Source organism: Podarcis erhardii (assembly GCF_964252035.2).
Source record: "Podarcis erhardii genome assembly, chromosome: 13".
NCBI lineage: Eukaryota > Metazoa > Chordata > Lepidosauria > Squamata > Lacertidae > Podarcis > Podarcis erhardii.
The window spans coordinates 7,651,973-7,669,125 of NC_138502.1; the positions used below are offsets into that span (position 1 = coordinate 7,651,973).

Here is a 17,153-nt window from a genome sequence, read left to right on the forward strand (position 1 = left end):
GGATGCAGTGGGGCTGGCAGATCATGCTCAAGCCACAACTGGCCCCCCTTCTTTCTAGATCCCATCTGATGTGGCTGGAGGTCTTAGCCCTATCCCCACTTCCCAAACTCAGTATACTGTCCTGATTTAGGACTGCCTCGAGTTGCTGTCTTTGCATCATGCCAGGAGCATCGCATGGCTGCCCACGTCGGGCCCAGACTCCCCTGATGTGCACACCCTGATCGTGCTCTCCTATTGGTGAGCAGACATGGCCACAGCCCTCTCCCATAGCCAATGACCATTCAAGTGGATATCGGTACAGAACGGCACCCCCTTAAAGAGAAAGGGGCAATGGGAACACATATCCCAATTCCCCTCCAATCCTGGCTGTCTTCTTGATTTAGGTGAGGTTAAAAGTGGCATCTGCCAAAGGGAAATATAACCATGTTCCCTCCAGCTTTATAAACCAAGTAGCCTTGACTGACCAGATCAGTCTCCACATTTAACCACTGGCCTGAGAGAGAGTGCAGGTATAAGCAAATGTTACCCCAGTGTGACATCAGTGGTTGCAACAGAAAATATTTTAAAAAAAGAAAATAAAAGCTTTCCAGAATGCAAATATTGTGGATGGCGTTGCAAAAACAAAATGGATGGGAAGAACCAACAGCCAAGCGGGTCGGAAAGGTGGGTGAGGTAGCAGAGGAGGACACTCCTGTTGCAGCACAGAAAGAGGAATGTCTTGGAGGAGAGAGGCAGGATAAAGCACACCAGGAGGCACATGAAATTAGGGGAAAATAAAGTGATTGGAGCTTCGATTAACCCAAAGCAGGCGGCCTGCAACCTTTAAGTTAGAATGAAGATTCAGGGACAAATCTGGGAAGGGGGGAAGGTATCCTCCAAGACCAGCTTGCGGCCATCTTGAGGAGCTGGCGTCCCCGCTTCTCGGGGCGCACGAGCGATGTCTTGCGTGTGCGTTGTGTGTCTTGTGTGCGTCGCACCAGCTCTTCTGGGTCACGGGCGGTCAGTCAACAGAGTCGCAGATCTCTGCCACAGCTGCGTTGAAGGCATGGGGTTGGTCGGCATAGACGTGGTGGGAGGCACCCGGAATAGCCTGAGAGCAAGGGGGAGAATTAGAAGAGGAGACAGAAATACGCCCCAGCCTCAGGCAGCCACCCATCAACAAAGCATGCCCCTCAAAGTCCAGAGGTACAAGTTGCGTACAGACGCAGACTCGCCATGAACAAATCTAACAATATTTGGAATTCATTTTTATAAATACTGTCTTAGGTTAAGGGGTGCTTAACTACAATAATAAACTTTCTTATTTTTATTTTTTGGTTCTGTTTTTTGTTTTCTACATGGGTGCTGTTTCTTTTTCTTTTTCTTCTTTGTGTATCATTTTACACTGTGCACTTATAATTACAGTCGTACTTTGGTACTTGAACGTAGTCTGTTCGACTTCCGAAACGTTCGAAAACCAAGGTGCAGCTTCCAATTGGCTGCAAGAGCTTCCTGCACTCAAAAATAAGCTGCATTGGACATTCGGCTTCTGAAAATCTTTTGAAAACCGGAAAACTAAGTTCCAGGTTTTGGGCGTTCAGGAGCCAAAACATACGAATACCAAGGCGTTCAAGAACCAAGGTATGACTGTATGTACTTCTTCTTTTCAATAAAGAATATGAAATTTAAAAAAAGATCCAGAAGAACCAACCTTCCCGTGAATAAGGGGCCTTCAAGAACAAGGTGTCTCTTTGAGAGCAATAACTGAGTCAGAGCCTTCAGGCTACATGAGCACTCAAACCCAGAGGGTTTATTGCTTAACACCACAGCTCCTTAGCTGTGTGTAACTGGCTTCCTGTTCCTGATTCCTACTCTTGTGCTACTGACCCCTGTGAATATCTCTGCACTTTTGAATCCTGACTGCCTTTGGCCTTCTCTGCTGTGTGTGACGTTGGTCTTCCCTTATGATGCTGCTATTGGTCCACTCATGGACTGCCTCACTGTGCATGAGTCGAGCTTAGGGCCCTGCATATCTGACTGATATGAAACAGGACAGCTTCCCCGCACCCCCCAACCAACCCTGACACACCAAAGTGCTCTACTGAGATGCCTCGAGCAAAACCATTTTGGAGTTACACATCAGAAGTGCTTCTAGCTGGCTTTTTGACCGCAAGGTCTTCAGGGCAGCTGAAGAAGTTAAAACATCATATGTCATTGAATGGGGAGAAATCACTATGAAGAAGGATTCCAGTGCCTAATTATGGGCGGGCGGGAGGCCCAGAGCCAGGATACCACTGATTCATTCTCCTATGCACATATGTTGAAAACTGGAATTCTAAGTCTATGCTCAGTCCTCTTTAGCTCCTGACTGTCACTAGAATTTGGCCACGTTTTTCCCCTAAGTCATAGGGATGGGGAAATTTGAATTGCATAAATGCTGAGGATTTTAGGCTAGAGGATTCTCCACTTAGGCCCCCATTCCCACACTGGAACATCCAATGCAACAACTACGATCATGCTCTGCTCCCCATCTCTATGTGTCAAAGTTCCTACCATGTCGCAGACGTAGCTCCCTGGCCGCAGGATCTTGACTTTCTCCCCGGTGCTGGTATCAATCCAGGAATTGGCACCGTAGATGAGAGTGATCGGCAAGTCGCGACGCACCAGGTGTATGCGTTCCAACATGGGGCGCCGGGCCCAACCAAACGCCTCCGACATGGCCTTGAACCCGGCCTCGCCACTGCAATGGGGGAGCGCATGGATGGAAACGCAGTAGAGTTAATGGAGACAGGAACATGGACCGGAGCACATTCCCCACAGCAGCTGGTATTCCGAGGCATTCTGCCTCTGACAGAGGATGTGAAACAGTGGAGGTTCTCACCTGGGTGTCTGGGCATTGCAGTGGTAGATGTACTCTGAGATGGTATCGTCATCAAAGAAATCGGCAAACTTCTGCTTGAAGTCTGGACGGAAGCGCTGCACTAGCCCAGGCCCTGGAGGAAAGGGTGGATGCAGTCAGTAGGTTCTCATCAAACTTTTCCCTAAGCTTCCAATAAAAAATAAAAACATAGCGATGAATTAATTTCTCTTTTCAAGTTGGGTAGCAGCCTTCCTCTTTGCCAAGGGTCCACGAGCAGGACTGCAGATCTCAAAACGTCATTGTTTACATCTCCAAAAGACCTGCCATCCCAAGTGACTTCCTGTGAGAACCGCTTCCTCTCCGCGTTTATCTCCAAACACAGCTCTGCCCATTTTACAGATGGAAGTGCTAACGGAGGTGGGTGATGCCTCATTTGAGGTCATCCCACAAGCATGTGAGATATGGGTTGAGGTGTCCTGGATTCAAGTCCTAGGGCAAATGTTTTCGTCATCCATGCAATCTCAACCTACCCATATGCACTTGGGATTATGTCCCCCCCCAATATCTATGGGACTGGTCTTCTGGGATTGTTTGCTTTAAAAAGCAAGGGGGGGAGGAGGGGGGAAAGATAAGTAAAGGAAGGTTTGCATGGAATGGAGAAAGTGAAAAGAGCTTTTCTCCCACTTGTTTAAATATTAGATATTAGGGTCACCCAATTTGGGAATATTCAGGAAGAGAGGTAGAAACAGCTCAGAACAAGAGAGTCTTGTGGCACCTTAAATATCAATAAATGTGCTATGGCTTAAGCTTTTGTGATGGATAATCCACTTCATCAGATGCATGAAGTATTCCAGGAAGGGAATTCACTTTTTTAAATACCAGAAAACAGAATTCTTTGAGCATGGATCCTTAAGTAGCCAAAATGCATGCTAGCAACAGGCTTGGGGAAACCCAAAGATTTATAGAAGTATAAAAAAAGTTTTAAGGGAAAATAGAAATAATCAAAGGCCGAGTAAAATAGCCCAATGAGGACTGAGAATGTACGGTGGCAACAGAATGCTAACTAATTGGGGTGGGGGATCCAGAAAACCAGGGAGAACGGAATGCAATGGAGTATCATGAAAGTGGGTATGGCTGGCTTGTCACCCTTGACAGAAGTATTTCACCTATAACATTTCTGTTGCAGGTACCACTTGCCTCAGCAACTTTCAACAACAGGGATAAGAAGCTCGACCACTTCTACTATGAACAAGTGACAATTCCGGCACATCCTGCTGCTTATTCTCCCAGCACTCTCCATGTAATCTTCTTGCCAATTTCACTCACCCCAGGGCCCAGCAGCTCGAAGCACAGCCAGAGGGTTGGACCGTCCCAGCACCGTCGCCACAGCCTTGACCCAGGTTGGAGGGGCGCGGATCTGAGCCGGGTCAGACGGACGCATGGGGAAGCCCCAGGGGTCCACAAGGATCAGATGTTTCACCCTGGGTCAGGAAAGGCATGAAAAGCCGCCTAAGGCTGCAATCCTACACCACTGAAGTCAGTGGGATTTACTTCAAGGTACATGTGCACAGAGGCCAGTCACAAACAGTGTTCAAAATCCCCAATGTTTAATCTAGGCACATTTTGCACCTGGGAATTTCATTAGCACGAGCAGTTTCTGGGCTCTGGGTGCAGTATTGTGCCTAAGATTTCAGACTAAAACTGCAGAGAGAAATGAAAGGAGGACCTTTTTCTGCTGCCCCACTTTCAGCTACTCTCTGAAGACTGGAGAAGAGACCCTCTTAGCTGCAGTTCATTCGTTTTCAGCTTTGTATTCTTATTTTAAAGAGCACCTAGACATTCCATTGTTGTGCCCATAACCCAGGTTTATGGTGTCATTTAGCTCCTAGTTTTCATATCTCAGTTTCTAACACAGGTCACAAATCCAGCTGACTGCTAAAGAAAATAATAATTCCCCACTCTAAAAACTCTGCATGTTGGAAAAGTAGCATGCTAGGAAGATCTTCTCTCCGATATGCTAGCTTACTATATACGAGGATCATTCATTTATGATACTTAGTTGAGTATCTGATTTCCCACACCTAAATTCTCAAGTGGTACAAACCAGCAAAGGCTATACCATCCAATGTTTATCTTAAGAGCCTACTTAGGTACCCAATTAAGTACCTCCAGGGAGGCCAGCTTCTTAATAACATCTATATGCTTGACTTAGACGGGAAGGGCAGAAAGACAGGCATTACGGGCAGGTCTATTCCACTAGAAATTATGACAATACTACAGACTCTCTGCTGTCCTAGCCTTAGGATCTTTCTGGAACTTCTGTAAGACCTACCTGTGCAATTCCCATCATCCCTGCCTAAAGCCACAAAACGTACCTCTCTGGATACTGCAAGCTGTAGGAGGCTGCCAGGAAGCCACCAAGACTATGGCCGAGCAAAATCATGCTGGGGATGCCCATCTCCCGACGCCAGGCCTCAATGGAGTTCACAAACTCCTCTTCGGCCCCCTGGGCATCCCGGGGAAAGGGGGGCCGGGAACTGCGGCCAAACCCCAGGAGGTCGAAGGCGTGGAGAGGGCGACGTTGGCTCAGCGAGTCTAGGTTGAGGATCCAGAGTCCGATGCCCCCACCAAAGCCATGCACCATCACCAGGGGGGTGCGCCCCTTGCCCCGTTCCGGAGACAGTGATACGGTCCAGATCTTGGCATGGTTTGGGAGGGAGACGTATCGGGCCACAAATCGGTTCTGGAGGCCTGAAGATGGGATAGAGAAAGGGGAAGGTAAGCATCTATTACCCAGGATCCCAAAAAACCCAGTACATATCATGGGGTCCAGGGTCTGTCAGATGTTGCGAGGCACACTAGCACTAATGGCTGCAGAAAGGGATTTGATGGGAGGAAAGATGTACCCCGGATATAGGGGAAACTGTGGGTTCCAACTATCATCAGTCCCACCCAGCATGGCCAATCATCCAGAAAGATGGCTGTTGTCTTCAGGTCCCTCCTTACAAATCTCGTCTATCTAAAAGGTCTACCTTAAAGATTTAGTCAACTCATCAGTTAGGCTTCTGACCGATTAGCAAGGTGCTCATGGCAATTTTCAAATACTAGTTCAGGTCACAATCACACAGCAGAGATCCGTTTTAGAAGAGGCATTCCTCTTTCTCTCACCCCACTCCGTTAAATTCTTCTTCTACCCAAGAAGCTTCGACAAAAGAAAGCTTTTCTTCCTCCAAAAAGCATTTGTCTGTGTGCTCTGCAAATGCATGCATGTATAAACTGATTGATCCATTAAAACTCACCTGATTAAGCAATCAAGATTTCTTTAAGTAGGCAGTGGCTCATTACGAGCAGTAAGATCTAGGGGGGAAATCTTCATATTCAGGATCACAATACTACCAGGTATTATACGCTGTACGTTGACAGAGAGGGTTCTCTTGACAGCCACGCTCAGAAGTGTGGGGAATGGCTCTCTCTGCAGTAACCTATAAGCTGAGGAACTCTTGCCCCACAGAGGTGCATCTAGGATCTTCATTACACAGCTTCCAATGTATGCTGAAGTCACACCTCTTTATCTGACAGTTAGGCAATTGTTAAGAGACCCAACTCTTTTACTCTGGTAAATCTATACTGAGTTGTTTTTGCTTGGAAGTGTTTTCACCCGCTTTTAAAATTGGCTCAGAACTTTTTATATGTTTGTTCTATTATGCAACTGCTAATACAACTCATGAGCAAGTACACGAGGAGCATTGTGGGAAATAAAAATGGCACCTTAGACCCAACCACCTGGCTTTGCTCAAGAGTGCTGGGCCAGGGGAAAACAAATACCGGGGAAGCCCTGGGCAGGCAACCACAGTGAGCCTTGGGGTGCCAGGTGTAGACACCCTAAAACTGATGCTCAAGGTAAGAAACAAAACCCTTCCACTTCTTGGTGGATCTTAATTAAACCACAGAAACTTCACCCGCTAATTGTTATTTGCCAACTAAGATTATTATGGAGCCATGGCAATTTTTTCCTGGCAACTTCTCTGGAAGGTTTCTCTCTCTCTCTCTGTCTTGGTCATTCAATGAAGCTGAATGTTGGAGGACTGTGGACAAACAAAAGGAAGCACTTCTTCTTGCAGCACATCACTAAACCATGGAAATCGTTGCCAACCAGAGGTAGTGACAGCTGCCAACGTAGGATAGCTTCAAAAGAGGATCAGACAAAATTCCTAGTGGGCAAGGTTATCAATGGCTACCAACCCTGATGACTCTGTTCTCCCTACACTGTCAGAGGGGAGTATGCTGTTGTGCTCAGGTTCTGCTTGCGGGGCTTCCCATAGGACGCTGGTTGGCTGCTGTGCGAACAGGATGCTGGACCAAATGGGTCTTTGGACAGATCTTATAGGATATTGGTTAGCGTCTCTATTTTGGACAAAGGAGAAAGAGGATGCTCCTCAAGCCCTCCTTTACTTACACTGCAGGATCCGAGCTTCCACGTTCTTGAGGTGGGACATGGAGGTGGGACGCCAGGCAGGCAGCCAGCCCCCTAGCCAGCCTTGGGTCCTGTGGAAGGGATATAGTTTTGTTGAGACATGGGTGGGCAGAGGCAGGCAGAAAGGGAGAGCAAAGGGGTTGGGAGAAGAAAGGAAAAGGAAGACGTCGAAGGGAGTCAGTGATAAACATCTGCTTCCCATAGCAAGTTTTTGCAACTCTGTGATCTTTGGAGGAGAATATGACTTGATAAGAGCAGGAAAAAGCCCTTGAATAACTAGGGTCTCTATTGCACAAAGAGAAGGGATTTCTTCAAATTTTCCCCAAAAGCACCCAGAGGAAATGCTACCATGTTTCTAGGCGTCACTCCTGATGGGCCACCTTGTTTTTCTCAGCAAAATGCAAAGCTTTCACTTCCCGAAAGTGAGAGCTGATGCAATGCAAATAACTCCACACACAAATATTGAACATGAACAGAAAGGGCTGCCACATGGAAGTTTCAAAGCAAAGGTTAGATAGCCTTCTGTCCTGGATGCTTTAGTTGAGATTCCTGCATTGCAGGGGGTCGGACTAGATGACCCTTGGGGTCTCTTTCCAACTCTACAATTCTGTGATTCCACAAGGCTGCCACTCTACATTATGAACCTAGGTCCCATTAAGGGCAAAGTGAGTTAATACCTAAGTAAATACGCTTAATAATGGGCTGGGAAATCCCTAAGTAAAATCAGCCCTGAACTCACTTAGTGGCCCAACGGCAATACCTTTTCCCTTAGCCTCCCTTTCTCACTGCAAAGGTGATAATACAGGTTCTGCAGGATACTGACACACCTATCCCTGAAATCGCTGAAAACCTGCCAATATCCTAGCAGTGCTTTTCAGTTTTGAAGCATACAGAGTTTTCACGACAGCCTGAAGACTAGCCACTTGCATCTTTTTGTTTCACTTAGGGAATGGCAGCCCATGACGGTCACAGCAGAGTGTGGATTAAACCTGGGTCTCCATGGTCCTAGCCTGACACTCTAGAATAAAAACACTATTAGATAATACCAGCCAAGCTTGTGGGACTGTTGTAAGGAATAATGTGTACACCATCATCAAATTTTGGGGGAAGGTCTTTAACTCAGTGGTAGAGCATCTGCTTTTCATGCAGAAGATCCCAGGGAGAGGTAGCTGCTGGTCAGTGTAGACAATATAGTCGTACCTCGGAAGTCGAACGGAATCCGTTCCGGAAGTCTGTTCAAAACGTCTGGAAACCAAGGCATGGCTTTTGACTGGTGTCGGACGTTCGGGTTCCACAGAACGTTCGCAAACCGGAACACTCACTTCCAGGTTTGTGGCATTCGGGAGCCTAAACATTTGACTTGCAAGGTGTTTGACTTCCGAGGTATGACTGTACTGCACTAGATGGACTGACTCAGCATGAGGCAGCTTCCTCTATTCCAACATGCAATGAAGCTTCCAGTATCTTGTATAAACGCTGAACTTTATCCTTATGGTGGTATCAGAGTCCGTCCCATGATCCTGTGAGTGACAGGATCCCCTATAACCAGAGTCATGTGATCAGATAGGCAGTTTTCAGTGCCTGCCTGCCTCCCTCTCTTAACAGTTTGCAGTGGACAGAGGGGGGTGGGAGAGATTAAACTACTGTACTCGCATTTAAGTTTCTGCCATTTCATCTCCTGCCCCCTGGATTTCCACATAAACCCCACTATCAAAATTCTAGTTATGGGAGCTCAGTTTGCAAAGAAGCAGTGGAGAGGTAAGGGTCCTCCCTTTCCAAACTTCAGCCAAGGAAGTTGATAACAACACTGTAACTAACATATAGCACACATCAGCACATTTAGAGTCATCGCAAGCACTGGGTCAATCGCCAAAGAGCACCACTCACACCCCCTGCAGAGTCTTTGTGGGAATGGAAAATGGTTACATTGAAAAGACATTGGCTGCTTTCCTAGTCCTGGGTGGAGGGGAAGCTTGGGAGAACAAGGCTCTACTGTTATGATGCAATGATAAGGACAGCTAGACAAATTGCCTAGTCACTCTCCTTTTCTGCTGAATCACTTCCAACTCACCACCACCTGGTGCCTTGAATTAGAGACAGCACAGACCTACACACAGAGACACACTCTGGAAGGGTTTAATTGCAAGGCCAAGGAAAACTAGTAGCCATTCCAAAGCCTTCCCCTAACACCAGGCAAGTCTGCTTCCTTCCAAGAGCACCACAGCTAATACTTGTATCTGGGCACAATGGATATTTCTTCAGCGTCTGGAGTTCAGAGGTGTTTGCTTCTCTTGTTGCCTGGGCAACTGCTCCCCTTCAAAATCAGTTCAAGAACCCAGTGCCTAACCCCAGACTACGTAAAGCCACATTAAGATGCAAGAAACTCTGAACACATGCAGAGGATTTTTTTCCCCTTCACCACTGAATAGCCCCACCCCACCTAGTTAGGATTGGAAGAGAGAGAGATTTGTTTTCATACCAACTTTGAATTCCAGCACCTCTCATTTAGAACTTAATCATCACTGCCTCTGGAATTATGAATAACAGTCTGTCTCTTGCCAAGACCTTGAAACTCTGCCTAAAATGCTGCAAGCCTCGTTACTTAGCTCTATGTGGGAGGGAGGGATGTTATGCATAACTAGCAGAGAGGGCACTGTATTCATGCTCACATGCAGTCTGGACTTCACACATGCCAGCTAGAAACTCTAGTGCAGAAAACAGTTCATGGGGCCTGGAGTAGATTTATATTCTGCCTTTCAATTCATATGAATGTAAGATCAGGCCAATGCCCCATCTGGTCCAGCATCCTGGGTCTCATGCTGGCCAAGCAGATGCTTGTAGGAAACCCACAAGCAGGGCCCAAGAGCAAGAGGACTCTCCCCTCTTTTGTTTTACAGCAACTGGCATTCAGAAGCATTTCTGTGGAAGCAGAGCAAAGCTATTATGGTTAGTAGCATTTGATAGCCCTCTCCTCCACGAATTTGTCTAATGCTCTTTAAAAGCCATTTAAGTTCGTGGTCATCTCTGCCTCCTGTGGAAGTGAGTTTCATAGTTTAATTATGATTTGGTGGGAAAGTTAATTTATGAACTCCTGGAAATTAATCCCCCTCCTTCTTTTCACACACTTCCCCTTGCCTTGCAGGCTATAATTTCATCTCACAGGCCTGATTCCCTCAGTATCTTCCCCTGTTAAATCCTCCCTCCCTTGCCATTGGGGAGGGTCTTTTGCCTGCCCACCACACCTAGCTTCTCCTGAGCACCCATTTGCCTTAGGAGGAAAGTCAGGTTTAGCCTTAAGCCTTATACAGATTCTGGTCTGCCTTTTCTTCCTTATTCCCCTGCCAGCTTCTTTGCAAACCCAGCCTGCCTCATCCCTTTCTAAGGACGGTATCTTGGTGACAGATCATAACACCTTCCACCAAAGCAGAATCCAGAGCAACGCTTCCATCAGCAGGTCTCTTTAACTCCTTCCAAGTGCTGAGCCAAAAGAGTGCTTAGCCAACAACCCACACAACAAAGCACATCGGACCCGAAACCACCTGTAGGAGCGAGTGAAATGCACAACTCCGTACACTGTAGGGCCTACATTAACAACCACCCCGTTTCAAACCTTTATCCCCTCTCCCCTTCCCTCCAGAACCAGGATCTGTATTAAAGCAGCAAAATTAAATTAATCTATGACTGATTGGCTCCGCGACCCGGAAATATCCCACAGTGAACTCACGACTGCTCAAGGTCTTCCTCCATTACTTCCCAAGAAGGAAAACATCACAACAGCTGGTGAGGAAAGGCGTGCGTAAGGAAGGGGTGGAACTAGAACTTGGGGGCGTGGTTCATATTTTATGAATGGCTTGGGGTTGGCGGGGAGGTGTGGGTGAGGCCAGTTGTATAACCTTCCTGCTGGGTTATATAAGGGGGGCGGGAGGGATTCTCCAAAAGAGAGCGCAGCAGCCCTCCCTGGACTCCCTCCGCTTGCCGGGTAGATTGGAGTGAAAGAGAGAACAAGAGGGCGGGCTCTTTCCCCCCCCTGATGTGGGCGGAGGCATCATAAAGAGGGGAGGAGTCTAGCGGAGGTGATTGATGGCTGCGGGGAGGAGGGGCAGGATTAGAAAAAGGGGGAAATAATGGGGAGTTTTTTTCTGTGCAATAGCGAAAAGAGAACTTGCAAGTGTTGGGAGGGGAAAGCGTTCGTAGTGTGGGTCCCAGTTAGGAGGAAAAAGGACAGTCTTCGATCCTGCACCCGCGGACTAGTTTTCGGTGTCAACGCTAATGCTTTCTTGCATGCATTCGTTTATTGAAATCACTTTTTTTTCTTTCATCCCTTATGATGCGACATTGTCAAATTATTGTATTCTGCATTTATTAAATGTCCACTATTCTTTCCCCGCTCATAATTAAAAATGGTCCTCGGGGTTGTTGGCCAGGAGAGTTTCTGAACACAAGCAGAGGGGCATTGCCTCCTTTTCTTTTAGGGGCTGCTACTTCCATCCACCACGAATTCTAAGGTAATTTTGAAATGGCTGCATAGGGCATTTGTAATTGTATTGGGTAACCTATGCTGTTAGTAGCATGGGGCGTTTGAGGGTATAATTATGGGGTGGAAAGCGGCATGCTATAGAATGGTAAGCTATAATGGTGTGCAAAGCGCCTTTCTTTCAAGCTGCAGCTTGCATACTTTCGTTACCGTGAGGCTGGAAGCGGGGAGTTCTGATTGCGCATGCGCAATGACATGCCATGTAACCTATATGACACCCTTTCGTAGCTGCCAGTTGAACAAACGCATGCGCATTGAATTCTCTCCTTAAATCGGATGCCTGCAGCGCAAATTAATAGACCCTTAATAGCATACTACTGCTGCTAGTTTTGCTCTTTTCATTTTTTCATTTTAATTTCTCCCTTGAGCCAGAAGCTTATCTGTAAGGATGAGTGTACTACACATGCGCAATAGACAGCCCCTACCAGAAAAAGTCCGTGATAGTTTCCAATCCGATTGTGCGCCTGCGCTGCCCTCTTGCAGCCGCTCATGCGCCACGCATGCGCACGAATCAGCCCATTCTAGAATTGCCCTTTCAGCAACCGAAATGCACAACACGCATGCGTAGTAGGGACTATAGAGTCTCTGCGCATGCGCCTTGCCCCATCCTGACACGGGAAGCGTTTACCCGCTTCCGGCCACCTCATTTTTATTTTTTTCTTGAATTCAAGTTGTGTGAAACCCTCTCCGTCGCAATGTCAGGCGCAGCTTCTGGGTCGTCCGGGGCCGGAGCGAGCTCGGTGGGCTCGGTAGTGCGGCGTTTCCTAGCCGAGTATAGCAGCGGAACGCCGAGCCGCCTGAAGGTGCTGGACGCCTACCTGCTCTACGTCATGCTCACGGGAGCGCTGCAGTTCGGCTACTGCCTCGGCGTCGGCACCTTCCCTTTCAACTCCTTCCTGTCGGGCTTCATCTCCGCCGTGGGGAGCTTCATCCTGGGCGGTGAGGACGCTCCTTGACTTGGCAGCTTCGAACGCGAAGCCGTTGCTTTTTAAATTTAAGTGAGGGGGGACGTGTGCAACGGTCGCCGGGTCAGCCCACCAACGGTCTTTCCGTGAGGGAGGGGGGATGTTCACATGGCAACGTCGCGGGGGTTCCATGTGGTGACGTAGAAACTTAGCGATGGTGGGGGGGGCGCGAAGGTTCTGCGTCGTCGTGGCAACGGCGCTGTTCAGCTAATGGAGACAAGGAACGGGGCGGGGTTATGACAGTTGTCATGGCAACTGCGGAGTGTGCGTGGGAGGGGAGTGGGGGGCCATGCTAGTGACTCCCACCTATGCTCTCCTCTGGGTCTTGCTTCAAGCAGGACTACAACTCCCATCAGCCCCTGCCAATATAAAGCAATTACTTTAGGGACTCGTACAGCATCTGCAGGAGTAATAATAACAATTTATTATTTATACCCTGCCCATCTGGCTGTGTTTCCCCAGCCACTCTGGGCAGCTTCCAACAAAATATTAAAATACAGTAATGCATCAAACATTAAAAGCTTCCCTAAACAGGGCTGCCTTCAGATGTCTTCTAATAGTCTGGTAGTTGTTGTTCTCTTTGACATCTGGTGGGAGGGCGTTCCACAGGGTGGGCGCCACTACCGAGAAGGCCCTCTGCCTGGTTCCCTGTAACTTGGCTTCTCGCAGTGAGGGAACCGCCAGAAGGCCCTCGGTGCTGGACCTCAGTGTCCGGGCAGAACGATGTGGGTGGAGACGCTCCTTCAGATATACTGGGCCGAGGCCATTTAGGGCTTTAAAGGTCAACACCAGCACTTTGAATTGTGCTCGGAAACGTACTGGGAGCCAATCTAGGTCTTTCAAGACCGGTGTTATATGGTCTCCGCGGCCGCTCCCAGTCACCAGTCTGGCTGCCACATTCTGAATTAGCTGCAGTTTCCGGGTCACCTTCAAAGGTAGCCCCACATAGAGCGCATTGCAGTAGTCCAAGTGGGAGATAACCACAGCGTGCACCACTCTGGCAAGGCAGTCCGTGGGCAGACAGGGTCTCAGACTGTGTACCACCAGATGGAGCTGGTAAGCAGCTGCCCTGGACACAGAATTGACCTGTGCCTCCATGGACAGCTGTGAATCCAAAATGACTCCCGGGCTATGCACCTGGTCCTTCAGGGGCACAGTTACCCCATTCAGGACCAGGGAATCCTCCACACCTGCCCGCCTCTTGTCCCCCCAAAACAGTACTTCTGTCTTGTCAGGATTCAACCTCAATCTGTTAGCCACCATCCATCCTCCAACCGCCTCCAGACACTCACACAGGACCTTCACCACCTTCACTGGTTCCGATTTGAAAGAGAGGTAGTTCCCATCCCTCCTGTTAAACGTCTCATCCAGATTAGTGAGCCGCCCTATTTGGAGCCTCTTACCCCATGGTCATGGTTGTGACTCAGCCCCAGGACTAACGTTGGGGGTCAGCACACCTGCCAGTGGGCCCAGAATGGCTCATTCCCATGCCCACCAAGGCACCTACCTGGCCGTGCTGCAGAGTGGGTGCTGGGCACCTGGTGTGAATGCTACTGCCCATCATTTGCCTCCCCTGGATGTATTTCTGACTGGTGATGGAAGTATCAGCATTGTGCAGGAGGAAGCTGCCATCTTAGATATCCAAAAATGCAATACCTGGGCATCAGAGCACTGATGTGCTTTACAAAGTACAGGTCCTGCCTGCCTGCCAAGAAAACATGTCAGAGCCCCGAGGGTGGAGGGGAGTGATGTGTGATGACCGTTCCTACTATAAAAGCAGGTCTGGGAGATTTATTTTCTAAACTCAAAAGGGCAAAGGTTCTTGCCAGAATAGATAACTGATGGCAAGGATCCATAGACTCACTCTGTGGTTCTTAAATTGAAGTATGAGGTTATGGTCATTCTTTAAAGCTTGATCCGCTGTTTAAGTATGATGTGCTGCATTTTCTTCCAGCAATCCATTACAGTTTGGTTTTTCTTCTCTCTCCCTCTCAAGTTTGTTTGAGGATCCAGATCAACCCACAGAACAAAGGAGAATTTCAGGGGATCTCACCAGAGCGAGCCTTTGCTGACTTCCTCTTTGCCAGCACTATCCTGCATCTTGTAGTCATCAACTTTGTGGGCTGATACTGAAGACTCGGAGGTATGTATACCTGGTCAGGGTATATGATTTTCATTCCTATCATGACTTCTTACAGCTGAACCTCATTATACAAATAAGGTCAGAGAGTCTCAATGACGGGTGGAGAAGAGGGTCTACCTTAGTGGGGTCTGGGGTGAGATCCTCTCCTTCTGTGTCTTTTCAGCTCGTGAACATCTTAGAGAATCCCCTGGAATATTGTCTTGAATTTGTCTTGAGTCAGTCAAGTCACAGCTTGATGGTGTTCTCAGCGTATAGCCTTTCACACTGAACCAATGTTAGAAGTCCATATTTGTGAAGGTACACACACTATTTGTGTTACCAATAAATAAATAAATAAGTAAATAAAGTGTGGACTTCGGGCATAACTTTAGTTTTATACTCTTGATTGTAAAGCCCTGTTCCTGTGCACTGACTGAAAAGGCGATAAGTCATTATGGATCTGAGCACTGGGTGGGCTTTTCACCAAAGAGAAGATTAACATGTGGCTGAGTTTAGTGGCTACCAATCATTTAAAATTCCAGTTTGACGTTGAGACTGATAGTATTTGACTTGTATGTGTGTTTCATTTGCAACACAGTGTGTTTGGTATACAATATAAGTCCTCAATTTCTTGCAACCTCCACAATAAAAACGCTTCACTTTTTTCTTTCCTTCTTGTAGGTCCTGGATTTGTCTTGTTTGCTGAAAACCCAGCATTCCACTGAACAGGCATCACACCACACATCACAGACTCTGAATAAGTTCCGTGGTGGCAGTAGGGATGGGAATGTTCCCTGAAACATATGGCCATTGCATTCACTTGCTATGATTTTCAATAAACCTCTTTTCTTACATTTCATGTATCTTAACTCTCGGTGATAAGTGGAGAAGAGCCTTGATGAGCTTTGGGGTGAGATCCTTCTCCTGTGTCTTTAAACTCATGAAGGCCATCTTGGAGAACCTATTGGAGTATTGTTCTTTTGGAGATCACTACTTGTGATCTGTCCTGGGAATAACAAATAAATAGCCTATCCTAAAACTTCTGTGTTAACTAACCTCAGCAGGCTAAGTATTACCTTAATCTAGGACCCTGTTTCTGTCATTTGAGCCCTACTGATTTAAACAAAAATTGCACTGTGGCAGTGTGTGGCATAGTTCGCATGACACATTAAACCATAGCTTAAACCAAACTAACATTTAGTGCGAACATGTTCCTGAGGTGCTGCTTCTCCACACCAGCTGCTTCCAGGCCGTGGACTAAATGACAAGCCCGTGAGTAAGATGCAGTTCAGGAACCTTTGAGTACAGGGTATCACCTGAACTCTGCTAAACTGAAGTAACAATATAATGATTCCTTATAACTAGGATGATTGGAATGGAAAGATTTGTCTGGCAGGAGAGAGAGAGAGAAAGTGAAAATACAGAGCCAAATCCTCAAATCCAGTATAGGCCCAGATGATTAGAAACTTCTTACTCAACAGTTCTTGCAATATTTTTCTCTTTCACTATCTTTTGCTGCCATCTTGTGTATGATTCTGTGAAGTGCATCTTCAAACCTCATGTTAACTGGGAGGGTAGATTTAGAAGAAGTCCTTAAAGCAGTGCTTTTTTTCTGGGGGGAATGCAGGGATACGCATACCCCTAAACATTTTGTGAATCTTTCTCCTTTTGTCCATTTAATGTATTTATTTTTCCTGATTTGAACTATAAAATGGTGATTTTCTTGAGTCAAAATGAGAGTACCCCTAAACATTTTTTAAAATAAAAAAGCATTGCCTTAAAGTATATTGAGATCTGTAGGAAACAAAACAAATATTCTACAGTTCAAGACAGCACAATTCCACCAATGCCCATAACTTTTCGCTTGCCCATGTTTGTTGAAATCTGGATCCAGCAACCTTGAAAAACCTACCTTCCCAGACTAGAGTAAATGGGCATTTGCACAACTGTATTTAGATCACTAATTCAGAATTCACAAAACACCCATCTGACTACATGCTACAGTCTCCATAGGAACAGGACACCTTGGATATGCATGCAGAGGATGGCATATTAGAATTCACCCATCCCAATTGACACAAGCTTTTGGCTCTTATTTCCCGTTTATATGCTAGATTTGTACAACTTTGTCATATGACTTCCTCCCTTGACTTAGTTGACTGGTTTGGGCCAGTTTATAGTTTGGAGTTGTGTGCTCAGTGATCTATGCTTGTAAAGGA

General features: G+C 47.1%; 2 protein-coding genes across 3 annotated transcripts; one reads left to right on the forward strand and one right to left on the reverse strand.

Moving 5' to 3' along the window:
* Positions 1 to 568: 568 nt before the first annotated feature.
* ABHD4 (abhydrolase domain containing 4, N-acyl phospholipase B) lies at positions 569 to 12,805 on the reverse strand. Of its 2 annotated transcripts, none has more exons than XM_081836113.1 (7): positions 12,666 to 12,805; positions 7,296 to 7,384; positions 5,215 to 5,590; positions 4,166 to 4,320; positions 2,861 to 2,972; positions 2,533 to 2,719; positions 569 to 1,090 (listed from the first exon to the last, which is right to left on the reverse strand). In XM_081836113.1, exons 2-7 carry the CDS (start codon positions 7,333 to 7,335, stop codon positions 1,001 to 1,003), a joined length of 960 nt encoding a protein of 319 aa, XP_081692239.1. In that variant the 5' UTR covers positions 7,336 to 7,384; positions 12,666 to 12,805; the 3' UTR covers positions 569 to 1,000. The 2 variants fall into 2 exon arrangements, with proteins under 2 accessions (XP_081692239.1, XP_081692238.1); XM_081836112.1 differs by lacking the exon at positions 12,666 to 12,805 and adding an exon at positions 11,038 to 11,324.
* Positions 12,457 to 15,788, forward strand: DAD1 (defender against cell death 1). The gene is made up of 3 exons (XM_081836114.1): positions 12,457 to 12,786; positions 14,809 to 14,955; positions 15,616 to 15,788. The coding sequence occupies exons 1-2, from the start codon at positions 12,543 to 12,545 to the stop codon at positions 14,937 to 14,939; spliced, it is 375 nt and encodes a 124-aa protein (XP_081692240.1). The 5' UTR covers positions 12,457 to 12,542; the 3' UTR covers positions 14,940 to 14,955; positions 15,616 to 15,788.
* Positions 15,789 to 17,153: the final 1,365 nt, after the last annotated feature.

Bases quoted from the DNA above. Each gene is read 5' to 3' on its own strand.
- ABHD4 (XM_081836112.1), bottom strand. From the start codon at position 11,060: ATGGAGGAAGACCTTGAGCAGTC. The intron at 7,385-11,037 runs GTGAGTTCACTG...TCCCTTCCACAG, and splicing joins GAGGAAGACCTTGAGCAGTC to GACCCAAGGCTGGCTAGGGG. The intron at 2,973-4,165 runs GTGAGTGAAATT...CCTTTCCTCCAG, and splicing joins TCGAGCTGCTGGGCCCTGGG to GGCCTGGGCTAGTGCAGCGC.
- DAD1 (XM_081836114.1), top strand. From the start codon at position 12,543: ATGTCAGGCGCAGCTTCTGGGTCGTCCGGGGCCGGAGCGAGCTCGGTG. The intron at 12,787-14,808 runs GTGAGGACGCTC...CTCCCTCTCAAG, and splicing joins GGGGAGCTTCATCCTGGGCG to TTTGTTTGAGGATCCAGATC.